At 40.5% G+C, this 13,345-nt stretch overlaps 2 protein-coding genes across 21 annotated transcripts in view; both read right to left on the reverse strand.

Annotated features, from left to right (window-relative positions):
- Nucleotides 1–4,430, reverse strand: part of LOC131127929 (potassium channel subfamily T member 1-like) — a 50,881-nt gene extending 46,451 nt beyond the window's left edge. For 6 of the 20 annotated variants that reach the window (XR_009129582.1, XM_058070314.1, XM_058070311.1 and 3 more), the window contains exon 1: nt 746–4,217. Coding sequence is in view for 19 of the 20 variants with exons in the window: in XM_058070314.1 (XP_057926297.1) it covers nt 746–950 (205 nt within the window). In the remaining variant the exon portion in view is untranslated. Of the gene's footprint in view, nt 1–745; nt 4,218–4,242 lie in introns of those variants that run through there. The other 14 variants (XM_058070327.1, XM_058070325.1, XM_058070322.1 and 11 more) reach the window with 8 other exon arrangements.
- A 1,461-nt stretch (nt 4,431–5,891) lies between these two features.
- Nucleotides 5,892–13,076, reverse strand: si:ch73-29c22.1 (kelch-like protein 20). Its single transcript, XM_058069981.1, has 8 exons — nt 12,901–13,076; nt 11,856–11,983; nt 10,913–11,096; nt 9,246–9,389; nt 8,895–9,028; nt 7,130–7,341; nt 6,918–7,024; nt 5,892–5,934 (listed from the first exon to the last, which is right to left on the reverse strand). The coding sequence occupies exons 1-8, from the start codon at nt 12,921–12,923 to the stop codon at nt 5,892–5,894; spliced, it is 975 nt and encodes a 324-aa protein (XP_057925964.1). The 5' UTR covers nt 12,924–13,076.
- Nucleotides 13,077–13,345: the final 269 nt, after the last annotated feature.

Raw genomic sequence — 13,345 nt, forward strand, 5'->3', positions numbered from 1 at the left:
TGGAATAGGCTCCAGCTAACCCGTGACCCTGATCAGGATAATCTGTAGAAAATGTGTTTTCTTTCCATTCCAACGTAATGCGGTTCATTCTAGTGTGTGAGTGTACTTTAGTGAATCCTTGCTTACAAAAAGCGTTAGATGACCAGCCATGTGATTTATGCATCTGGGCACTCTGTTTGGATTCCTCTCTAAAGCCTGTAACAGTGGGAACAATAGGTTGGTGGGTAATACAACCCTTTTGTGTATGTGTGTGCATACACATAGCACAGCGTGGGCAGCCTTGAGTGGGCCTAATAGCACCCGGGGACACGCTCTTCCCGATTGACTGTGAAAGTACAAACCCTGAGATGACACAAAAATGCTGGCGAGGAAGGGTGAGAGGATGGATGGACATACTATAAAAGTCACCCTTTAAGAATTTGATTGTAGATTATTAATCAAATCTGCTGTTAGTTCAGTTTCAATTAGTTGATGGTCCAAAGAAGTACAGCACCACTTGTAGGAACACACGGACCTTCAATATACCACAACTTCACCAAACGGTATTATTATCTTCAACAAACAACTGGCATAGAGACAGGTGTTCAGAACATTCAAAGATCCTCCCGTTCCATTAAAAACTTAAAATAACAATTAAGACCAACTTTCCTTGTAGTCCACATCAAGGAAATTTAGTAAAATATGAGTGCATCTGGATTGGAACACGACAGTCAGAGTGTACGATGTGCGCTCTACTTTACTTTACCTCTACTAAGAACACAGCTGCAAGATACAGATGACTGCAAGCCCTTTAGCCAGAAAAGTGAACTGGCCCTTCTGTGGATTAAAAGGCCATGACTTCTGAGAAGAAAAATAATGGATGTGGCACAACTGAAAATAACTGTGCTTAATGGAGGGAGTGCGGCAGATTTAGGGCAAAGGGGCAAATGGAGCAAGGGGAAAAGTAACATGGAGGGGAGATAAAAATTTAGCAAGAATTGTTTTGTAGATGGAAACTACAAGCAACAATAATGAGGTCGCTAAAGTTGCTTTGTAGTATTTACAAATATGTAAGATAATGTAATATTTAGATATAATGTGTCACAAAAATTAGTACACTCACAATTCAGCAAGCATTTCTATTATATATTTGCCATACAAAATAAATTTAAATTGCAAAGTAATCAGTGCACAACTTTAGCAGTATACGATGATCCCTCAATTATCATGGTTCACTGGTTCCAGACCTGACCATGATAAATGAATTACTGCAAAGTAGACCTCGCATACGCCTAAGCATACACTGATTGATCAGCACTGATTTAGTTTCATACACTGAATGTGTATGCTGTCAGCTATTAGAAAAACATCTGTATCGGCAGGTAATTTTTTTTTTTAACGATTAGTAATCGGCCAGAAAATTGTATAGTAAACCTCAGATATATCGGACTCGGATATATCGGAAATTCGCTCCCAACGGACAGATAAAAAAGAACCAATTTTTCTGTAATGCATTCCCAATAAAAATTCATTGCATATATCGGATTTTTTATAACGGATTTCGCCTATTTCGGACAAAATCTCCAGTCCCGTTCCAATGCATTTCCATCAAATTTCCCTCGCATATATCGGGTGGCCGCATCGTGGCGCTCCGATTCGCCGAATCGTGACAGGCCGCTATACGACGTCATTTGCAGCGTTTGCAGCGTTGCCTGCGCGTCCAGGTACATTGGAAACATAGTCAAGGAAGTGCCTTTTTATAACGGATAAAATCCGATTTACGCATATACCGGATATAAATCCGATATATGCGTAAAACGGACATTTTCCGGTATACGCATATAGCGGATTTCGCTTATATCGGACAAAACCAGTGGGAACAATTGAATCCGATATATCCGAGGTTTACTGTAATAAGTGCATACTTAGTAGACCTTCTAAATGCATGTTGTATCATTATTAGAGCTCTATAGACATGAAATAACACCCCTACAGTCACCTTTACAAACATATCACCCAATATAGTAGAGTAAATAAGCCATTTAAGACATTTATTGCAACTGTGTGTTGCAATAAATGTGTTCCCTTGGGAATTGAGTAGTGGAACAAACAGGAAGTGACTTGGTGCGAACAAAAGTAGACAAAAGCGGTACAATGTTTCGCAAACATAAAGCCATGTCCAAAACCAAAATAAAAATGCTGCAAAACACACACAAAAAACACAAATAGCCCCCCTGTTTAAAATTAGAGGTGTAACCATTCCTTTTAACGATTGAATAAATATTAAAATATGGGTTTGCCAATAATGAAAAAATGGTTCATTTAGAACGATCCGATCCAAAACGACTCTTTAAATCAATTCTATAACTTTTTAGCCAAAACTTCAACCTGTCTGACTGTGAAAAAAATACCTTGATACTGGACAGTGCAGGTGACGTTTCCTAGATTCCTGTTGCTTTTTTAAAGGAAATGCATTCACATTTTTGGTACATCAAGTATAACCATAATGTGATTAATTCTACTGTATCTGATACAATGTAACAGGAACTTTAATTTGATACCGCATTCACAGATTGTAATAAAATTTCATCTGCAGATAGATATTAAAGTAACTTTATAGCCTACATATATTTTTTCTTGCTCCAAAGCTCAGATCCAAGAGTTTGAAAGTTTTCAAAGCACTTCTATGACTCGATGTGGTCCAACACTCAAATACATACAAACCCTGGCGATGACATTATAGACAGACTGAAACGAGTGTAGTGTCTGAGGTGTAGGCCATCTGTAGTAAAAAAAAACTCATGAAGTTGTGTCAACAACAAAACCACAACAGTCACCTTTGCATGACATCATCCGTGCGCCCCACTCAATAGGTATGACTACTCAACTTGAATAATGTTGAACGTCTTTATCATTAAAAGTGCTAAAAAAACACACACACGTCCATATAAAGCCTTTAAGATTTCATATGTTACAATATTATAGCAACCATTTTTTTTTAAATTAGTGTTTACCAAATTTCTCGTCTTCAGCTTCCTTCTGGTCATATCACTCATGTCTTGATGTCCATATGACATGCTGTACAAGCTGTACACAGACTACTCTAACTTCAATCATTTCTAGAGTATTGTCCATTGAGAGGATGCTTGCTGAAATGTTGAGTGTGCTCACATTTTGGTCGATACTGTACATAAACGATTATAAAGTGATGACCAAATTTTAACTATGAAGCTACTTGAGAAGACTGAACTAGTGATAATGGTTCAATATATATCATAAATAACACCTATCTTACACAACTACACCATAACACACATAAGTCGGAGCACTACAGCAATAACCTAACATAAAAATGCTAACACCGGTTACCTGCCTGCGTTCCCGTCCCTAACCGCGGTCCCATCAGCGTAAACGTGCTTTACGGTGTTCCTTACGTAACAGCGGGACTGTCCCACCATTGTGTCCGATACAAAGCCGTGTCATGTCCATAAAATCGGGCATTCAAAGCAAACAAAACGCGACATGTGTGAATGCAGAGGACACTGCGTCTCGGGCAAGCTAGCTCACAAGGTGGAGATTTAGCACACACAAAAAAAACTAGTCCAAGGTTTCTTCAGCTTCTGATTGGCTGAAGCGACGTCAAAATAGATTTACAGTACACCTGACAGCTAATTTACATATCAATGCGCCAGCCTAACAACCTTGCAGCAATGCGGAGTGACACGCGTGTCCCTTAGCAACAACTTTGTTAGCTAGTTCACAGACTACATTACCCAACGTCCCTTCTAACATTCCTTTATATCTGTTTAAAATAAACTCCTGCACCAATACGACTGCTTCTTAGACACACCGTCTGGTGAGGATATTTTTACTGTCAGCATCACCATCTTTCCAGTGGACGCGCAAGATGAGGAGGAGGAGGAAGGCGCTCATCCATCAACCTGGAAGCGCCTATAGGTAATTCGCCATCTACCGGCCAACCACGAATCAGTGGCTGGAAAGTTGTCACATAACAGAATTAGGTAAGTGAATACTCATATTCCTCACTCACTGTTGTGTTCCAGAAAACGCAACAGATGAGACTACATTTTTGATTAAAAAATAATAATAATAACACACATCTACAGTTTAATAGTAGTATTATACTGTGAATAGATAATATGTGAATGGATAATAGTAGTATCCATTCACATACGTATATTCAATTGCAAACATGCAACTTGTAGCACATACAATACACTATTTTTCCATTTTACTACATACCTGCAGCAGGTCTATCCTCCACCATCTGTCTCACAATGGACCCCCTCAAGTTGAAAAACACATTCATTGTACACACTCACAGTGAGGGGGGGAGCGGTACTGGATGGCGACTGTGTCTCCAGAAAAGCTGTTTGCGGCTCGGTGTCTTGTATTCCTTGTGCTCAGCCAGCCTCACCGCGTTTCAGCCCATTATCCTCGAGGGGGGAAAGAGCTCGGAGCGTCATCGTTTTAAAGCCCACACAGCCACTTATGCTGTACCATTTCACTCACTCACTCTCCTCATCTCACTGTAGATCTTCAGATTTGCACAAAAACTTGATCATTTTGATTGAACCTTGTCTTTATGTTTATACAAGGAAAATCACAGAGAAGCACAGATGCAGTATGATGGTAAAGAACAGTGTTTTTACAATACAATCCCTGTATCAGGTATCTTTTTTCTGTAAAGTCATTTCTCCTTCTGGGACAACTTGATTTATTGTTTTTCCCTTATGAAATCATTGAAATGGAATTTATCTGTTCCAGGGTCGAACTGTCACCATCGCTGTACAGAGAATGATTTAAGTCACAATGTAACATTCGTAATGGGCGTCCAAGTGTACAAATGTGATCATTGTTCAAATAGTTATGTTTATGTAGAGCATCTTTCTCCCTTTTTCATCCAGTGTTGCTGTTCTGTATTCATGGTACAGACTTGGAATGGGGCAATTACCACTGTCTGATTGTATACATTGGCATAATATCTCATTATCTGATTGAGGGATGCTCTTTTGCTGTGTGAAATCATACAGAGTTCTGTCAGTATATGACTTGTGTGGCTTTACTGTGTCAATTATGCAGGATTTCTGTGTAAAAAAGGCTACAGACATGCTAAAACTGCAAAAACAAAAAAGTAATCGAGTAGTTTATCTTTTGATGCTGAGGTCCAAAGTGTTGCATGTTACATGTGATGTGACCTTAAAAGATGTTTCGCCTCTCAAGGGCTTCATCAGTTCATGCTCAAAGACTAGGTGGGACACACATCAATCAGACTAGATAGGACAGTTTGACCCCAGTGTGACATCATGACTTGGTATATTATATACAGTGTATTTGTCAAATAATGTAATCACCCTTATTTCTAACATGTACTTTATATGCAATTACATCGCAGTTTGGCAGGTCGGACCCGTGGTTGGGGACCCCTGAATTGCAGCAATAATTCATCATTCATGGCAAAACTGAGTATTTGATTAGTTTTGTCGTACTATTAACAGGTTAACTTCTTTTTACACTTGCATGGCAGTTCAGAATGTTGAAATCTTACTTTACAATGCCATTAACATTAATGAAAGTTTTTTTGATGATGAAATGTGGAACATTATTATTATTATTTCTATTATCTACTATGAGATAAATTCCATTATTTTGGACCTGAGTGGTTCTACTGTAGTTACATTAGGCACAAAACACTTTTTCCTCTTTCATATTGTACTATATGCATGTATGGCTCACCTCCAAAAGACCCCTTTTTCTATGCAAGCAGAGGTGGTAAAAATAGTAAAAGGTAACCTTTTAGCCTTTAATGTGCTTTAATTCAATGCGTGGAGTTGTTTTGTACCAGCAGTTTACTAATGCAGCTCATTTTTTTGAGCGAACTCTTCAATTATTCACTCATTATGCTGCTGGGGCTGAAGTGTATCACAGTGTGTCCTGGAGTGAGACACAGACATCCATTAGGCTATCTTTCTTTATCAGTACTGTCCCCCTCATGGAATAATGCTCCATTGTTGGGTCTCAGCAAAGCACAACCACTTTGCCTCCTGGATGCTTGCGCTTCATACTTCCAAAGTGTCTAAAAACAGACCAGAGATGGGAAACAGTCAGAGAGTAAGGCACTCAGATCCAGTGAGCAGCCTTAAGGCTTATATAGGAGCCTTGCATGAGCTGGGCATATGAATCACAAAGTCATTCTGTCTCGCCGCTAGGCTCGCTCTCTGTTTTGATTTAAATGTCATTGAAAGTAGTGGTGAAGTTTGCTGCATCACAATAGAAGGAGTTACATGCAATACATGTATGTCGTTGTGTTTTTAAAGTACTGGATACAATATAATATATATACCTGCACAATCCAATGAGGAGGGCTCTATCAAATAATCTATCTCTACCGAAGTAATTCATTTAACAATGTTTATGCTGGTGGTTACGGTGGTATAAAACTGCAATGTATCATAATGAGTGACAGAAGAGGGGGAGTTTATATTGGTTTATATTCACTCATTCATTCATTCATTTTCTACCGCTTATCCTCACGAGGGTGGCGGGGGTGGTGGAGCCTATCCCAGCTGTCTTAGGGCGAGAGGCAGGGTACACCCTGGACTGGTCGCCAGCCAATCACAGGGCACATATAGACAAACAACCATTCACACTCACATTCATACCTATGGACAAATTGGAGTCACCAATTAACCTTGCATGTTTTATTTTTTGAATGTGGGAGGAAACCGGAATACCCGGAGAAAACCCACGCATGCACGGGGAGAACATGCAAACTCCACACAGAGATGGCCGAGGGTGGAATTGAACCCTGGTCTCCTAGCTGTGAGGTCTGCGCGCTAACCACTCGACCTACGTGCAGCCCACTAGTTTATATTATAAACTAAAAACAACTTCAGGAGCATAGATTCTCCTCTTACCTCCATGTGTTGCTTTCATTATTGTAAACTTCTATTGTTTTTAAATCAGTGACACCGTCAGAACCCCCAGCGGCCAGCAAAGCACCCTCAAACACCACAAGGGACACCTTAAACACACCACATGAGAGTCTTAACTAACAATAATGTTTCCTCCACCACATTTTATAGGTGGTAAAACAATAAAAACAGAGGCCCCATGTGCATCCACTCACATTGTCTCTCTTGCTTCTCAAGCGTTTGACAGGAGTCCACCTGATGGTGTCCGGGTTGAAGCGCTCCACTGTGCACAGATTCAAGCCGAGGTCGTCTTTGCCCCCGGCCACGTAGATGTGCCCAAGGTACACGGTGCAGCCTGCGTTCTCTCTGGGAGTGGACATATGGCCACATATTGACCAGGTGCCATCTTCAGGGTTGTATTTCTCCACTGTGAAAAATTAAGAAAGCATATACAGTATTAGTATAGATTATACATAACACGCCTGCTTCACACCGGCCCGCACTAGGGTTTGAACACAAGATGTTCCTATGGGAGTCGAGAGCACTGACCGCTCAGCTAAAAGCCTGGACTGTCAGTCAAACATTCAGCGCAGCTCTTAAAGCATAGGGAGTGATGCCTGGCTAGCATCTGTCGCATAGAGAAAAAATATGATATTAAGATGGCTGCACTGGGGCGGCACGGCGGTTGAGTGGTTAGCGCGCACAGCTAGGAGACCAGGGTTCAATTCCACCCTCCACCCTCGGCCATTTCTGTGTGGAGTTTGCATGTTCTCCGGTTTCCTCCCACATTCCAAAAACATGCTAGGTTAATTGGCGACTCCAAATTGTCCATAGGTATGAATGTGAGTGTGAATGGTTGTTTGTCTATATGTGCCCTGTGATTGGCTGGCGACCAGTCCAGGGTGTACCCCGCCTCTCGCCCGAAGACGGCTGGTATAGGCTCCAGCACGCCCCGCGACCCTCGTGAGGATAAGCGCTAAAAAATGAATGAATGAATGAATGAAGATAGATTATTATAGAGATAATATCAGTTTGGGCTATGTTCACGATGTCATACATACTAGCTACTTCTCAAATACAATAATGCAGCTAAAATATTTAAAATTCCTCCCAAATAGGCAAAAATACAACGCTATTCATGTTTCTAATCTTTATCTTTAAATGAAAAAAAGCAGACCATGAACTTGACCTAAATAGGCTGTGGGAAATCTATGGGCCTGCACTTCTCAGAGACAGAAATAGTCAAAATGGGTGGCAGCAGGACATACTAACTCCCGTCTATCTTTGGCAAAGTCAGAGGCTATTTGTGTGTGTATGTATGTGAGATTGTGTCTGTGTGACCGTGACCAAAAGCTGTCAAACTATGCAGATGTGTTGTAAAGTACAAAATAATAACGTTAGATGGCTTTTGGCATCCATTCTTTAGAAACCTCAAAATCATTGCAAAGTATCTGCTGTACCTCCAGCCATATTCCAGATGTCAATGGGTCGTGTGTGTCCAGTCGTTCCTCGCCACATTGCTCGATCACGGTTTTTCAAACATAGTAATTAATAATTCGTGCTGTTTAGTGGTTGAATATGGCCTATTTATATATACATGCATATAATATGCATATTGAAGCAAATATTATGTATTTTCACCTAAATTTATCTTTGTGAGTAGACCTGTCAGGATATCAGATATTTCGATAATTGTAGTACAAAGTATCATCAATATTCAATATGATCGCAGCATTTTTTGAGACAATGTTTTTCATTCATTTTAGTCGTGAGAGGTGTCATTCACATTTGAACCAGTGTACCGATTACATGTGTGATACATTAGCTCGACAGACTGTTTTCTTTATATTGACCGACCAAACATTGACTGTCGGTACAAGGGTAGCGCTGCCCGAGCACCTCCATCTGTACTTTTTGTTCACGTATTCTGGCTCATTATCCTGTAAGCTAGTACATTTGTTGTCCAGTCACATATTGTACCTGAGTTGAGCGTCAAATCGCCATCATTGCCTCCAATCACATACAAGCGATCATTCAGCACAGAGGCCACAGCTCTGTTGCGTCTCGTCAGCATCGGCACTTGCTTGCTCCATGCGTTCATTTTTGGATCGTACCTGCAGCGACAAAACAAAGAACACAACACCTTTTCACCACCTACTTTGTTAGTCATCACCATGTGATTTTTATGTCTTCAACTCTGTTATATAAGGTGCTTTTAAGGAAAGTCAGAGAGAATAGTCTGGTAACAGCTGCACCCACATAAATGACACAGTCTTTAATAATAATAATATTGAATTTGATGTACAGTTTATTAACACAGTCCCACAGTACCTCTCCACAGTATTCATGGCGGTAATCCCATCATGTCCTCCAATAGCATACAAGTATCCGTCCATCGCCACCACGCACACTCCACTGCGGGGGCTATCCAAGGGTGCTACATCTGCACTCCAGCTGTCTGCATCTGGGTCATACCTGCCAGGGTAGGGGTCAGGGTGTCGAAGGGTTGATAGGGAGACAAAATCAGTTGTTCTCTTATTCTTTTTGATGAAGTTCTCTGGGCTGCACGGCGGACGAGTGGTTAGCGTGCAGACCTCACAGCTAGGAAACCCGGGTTAAATTCCACCTTCAGCCATCTCTGTGTGGAGTTTGCATGTTCTCCCCGTGCATGCGTGGGTTTTCTCCGGGTACTCCGGTTTCCTCCCACATTCCAAAAACATGCTAGGTTAATTGTTGACTCCAAATTGTCCATAGGCATGAATGTGAGTGTGAATGGTTGTTTGTCTATATGTGCCCTGTGTTTGGCTGGTGACCAGTCCAGAGTGTACCTAGTGTGCCTCGTGAGGATAAGTGGTAGAAAATGAATGAATTTCTCTTTCAGTGCTTTAGAGTAGGGTTTTGTTCGTGCAGCTGTGAGAGTAATTTCCACTCAGTCACCCCAAGATTGACTGGCAAGAATTTTGCCCCATGGACAACTAGGATAAGCTCTAGAAAACAGAGCTTAAAGTGTCAGGAAACCCAATGGTCTGTCTCATTACACTTCTGTTCATTTGGCAAAGTTTGGTAGAGATGGAGTCATGCAAGCCTTTACGATGCCACCACAGCACTGCAATCTGCCTTCAGGGATAAGTACAGCTCAGATGATGGCAGGCTGGAGTGGGTTTTTCCCAACAGTGGGGTCATCAATGCTCATTTCGTCAAGAAGTGCCTCTCTGTGGGAACTGGAGAGTAGCCAACTCCTTTGAACTATCTAATAGTGTGGGTGGCTCCCACACTATCAGATAGTATCAGATAGTGATGACCTTATAGTCAATATAAATGTGTGTGTGTGTCCTTGTACTCGTGTCCCTAAAAACTCATGTTGAGTACAGGGTCACAAATAATTTCTGCCTTAACGCTGACCTCTGGTGTTCAGTAACATGTATAGCAACAGCCATGTTTCTTTGTTTTTGTACAGGATATTGAAGGAGGATGGGACTTGAGGGAAGTGTGACGACATTAAAGGAATTGAATATGATGAATGTTTGAAGCATGCAACCCTATTTTTAAAGAGGGCCTATTATGCATTTCCACTTTTCTGACCTATAAATGTTGTTAGAATGTATTCTCGTGTTAAACAATGCCAAAGTTTCAGATAATGAGGTTTGCACATTTGGAAGTTGGTCCAGAAAGAAGTTTGGGATGGCTCTGAACGGTCGCTTTCAGAGAGTCTTTTATAAAATTAAACTACTAAACTAAACTAAAAAGTAAGTCAGAGGTCTCCAACCAGTAGCTCCTAATCACTTTTAAAGTACCTCTCCAAAGGGTTTATTCATTTATTATGCACTCCTATACTGACAAAATTAGAAAGTGGGGTTCGGCAGTTCGGCAGTCCCTGGGAGCATTTGGGAGTGTGACCAATCACAGGCTGTGGGCGGAATAAATTAAAACAGACTGTTCTGGAAAGCCAAGGAAATACAGCTGGAATAGTTGAAGATTTTTGAAAAGCAGCAGCTTACCTCTCTACATTGCTGTAACACCTGACGTTGTCCTCTCCACCGACTGCATAGATCTTGCCATCCAGGGTCCCCACAGCCATGTTGCCACGCGGATTAACCATATGAGCGGCTGTCCTCCACTCGTTAAACTCAGTAGAGAACTGTTCGACCAGACAAGAGGGATCATCCTTTGTCCATCCACCCACTGTTAAACAAAACAGCAAATGTTTTATTACATTTGTCAATAATGATACAAAGCAAAACTAAACAAAAACAAAGGGACATCAGACAGTTTTAAACAATACAAACATAAACTACTCTGAAATTAGTACACCAATATTATATATTATTATATATATGGTTTAATAGTAGATGTAACATTTATCCACACCTTTTATACAGAACTCTGGTGTTAACACTTCACCCCTGAGTCCTATAGCATTGAGCAATGCATTTCAAACAGAAACTGCAAGGCCTCAATTAGGGCTCTAATAATATGCAGGAAATTGCTGTGTTCAATTTTGTCCCTTAATTCTGTGTTGGTTTACAGAACTGAACCATGGAAAAATTGGGAAAAAATGCCTGGCTAGTGACATTTAAACACGAATGTGGCAAGCTGTATTGACTGGTTGCCATGGTGACCCCCAGGAAAGCACTGTTATGAAGTGAAACCAACATACCGGCAAGTCTCTGGAGCTCGGCTACTAGGCTAGAAACAGATTTATTATTTGTAACAACTATCACTTTGTTTTTATGAAGGTGTTGGAGAGAGCATTCTGACAAAATGTAGCGCCAGGTGCTCCTCTCATCAGGATGAAGCTGAATGTCTCCCTCAATGGAAACTAGCCAGCTGGCGCCATCATGACATTAACCTGTGTTGAACTCCCTCCTATATAGTGTATATATGTCTGGGATACAGTATTTCACTCATTCGTAAAAAATACAATAGTTCAGTTTCACTGACCCATAAACATCATCTCAGTGACGACATCCTTCTGGGGTAGTTTACTTTGTGGTGTGCTGTGGCAGGGAGTACCACCTTTGCCATCCTTGATCACCATGTCACGAGATTGTGGCTCCTTGATGGCTGCCCTGCAGAGACAAAAGCTTATGAATGACACAGTAAGCAATGATTCAACAACTGTGAAACAATTCTGTTTTTAAAAGGTAATACTGTTCAGTTTCATCACAGAGGTATTAAGTGTTTATTATTGTGGTTGTAGTTTGCAGTGTTGTGGAACGACTCAGTATCCTTTTAATATTTTGCTCACAAAATTAACTCATTCAGTTCCGGACATTTTTCAAAAGCCTTCCCTCTCTGGACCGGCCATTTTTGATGATTTTGACAGATTTTTCAAGGCCCACAGAATATTGTGTTCTTGGGCTATATACACATGGTATATACCAAACGAAAGATTAGACTCTCATCTTCCATCAGAAAGCCTTTTTCCGTTCTTTAGTTATCGGCAGAACATTGGTAAGTTTCAGCAAAATATCAGCCGTCAACAAAATCATAAATTTCACTTTGACACAAATTTTGCCATCTATATTTAGCTACAATGTCTAAACACACCACAACATAAACAAAACTAAAAATGGTTGTTTTATGTAAAAAATGCCATTATTTACATATCAAAACATGCAAATATGATCCAGTGCAATTATACACAGCTGGAAATTCCAAAGGTGATCAAAACATTTTATAATAATAATAATAATAGTTAAAAAAATCACGACAATATATTTTATTTCATTATGGATAAAAAGTGCATACGGGACTTCATTAAATTAAAGCCTAACCCCAAGAAAGTAAAGTAAAAGAAGCTCAAAAAGCATGCTACATAACTTAATCATTCTGAAAGCCGAAGATAATAAATAAATTCTCTTTTAGATTACCGTCTGTAGAGTTGCAATTCATTTAAAGTCAAGGTGATTTTGTTCATTTGCTCTTCTATTGACATCATACTTCCATTCCATTAGTATGTACAATAAAAACTGGAGTCCCTTACCCTTGCTCATTGTACACGCCCATGTTTATCTCCTCAATATGTTGCTCAGGGTCAACAGGGTGTTCACAGCACCTTCAGTCTGCACCTCTGCCCACAGTCCAACACAGTTTTGTACCCAGAGTAACCTAGCAAAAAAAAACCTCCCCTCTAAACAACACTGCCCACCCCAAGTGATTCACTCCACATCACCGCAGTTTGAAACCTGAGACTCCTCCAACACATTTGAATTGTCAACTGTCACACTGTAGAAATTGTTGACATGCTTTCACATTTAGATAAGACTTCATCTGTTGCTTCGACACTATGGTGAGTTTAGACCAGGGATGGTCTAAAGGGATGTCCTTGAAGGTCTCTTTTACACTATGCCGGGTCTAAGCTACAAAGTAATAATAGGAACACACTGAAAAGAAAAATAAAATGTCGTGTCTTCCTGGATTAAGATAAG

Source organism: Doryrhamphus excisus, chromosome 4, assembly GCF_030265055.1.
Source record: "Doryrhamphus excisus isolate RoL2022-K1 chromosome 4, RoL_Dexc_1.0, whole genome shotgun sequence".
Lineage (NCBI taxonomy): Eukaryota > Metazoa > Chordata > Actinopteri > Syngnathiformes > Syngnathidae > Doryrhamphus > Doryrhamphus excisus.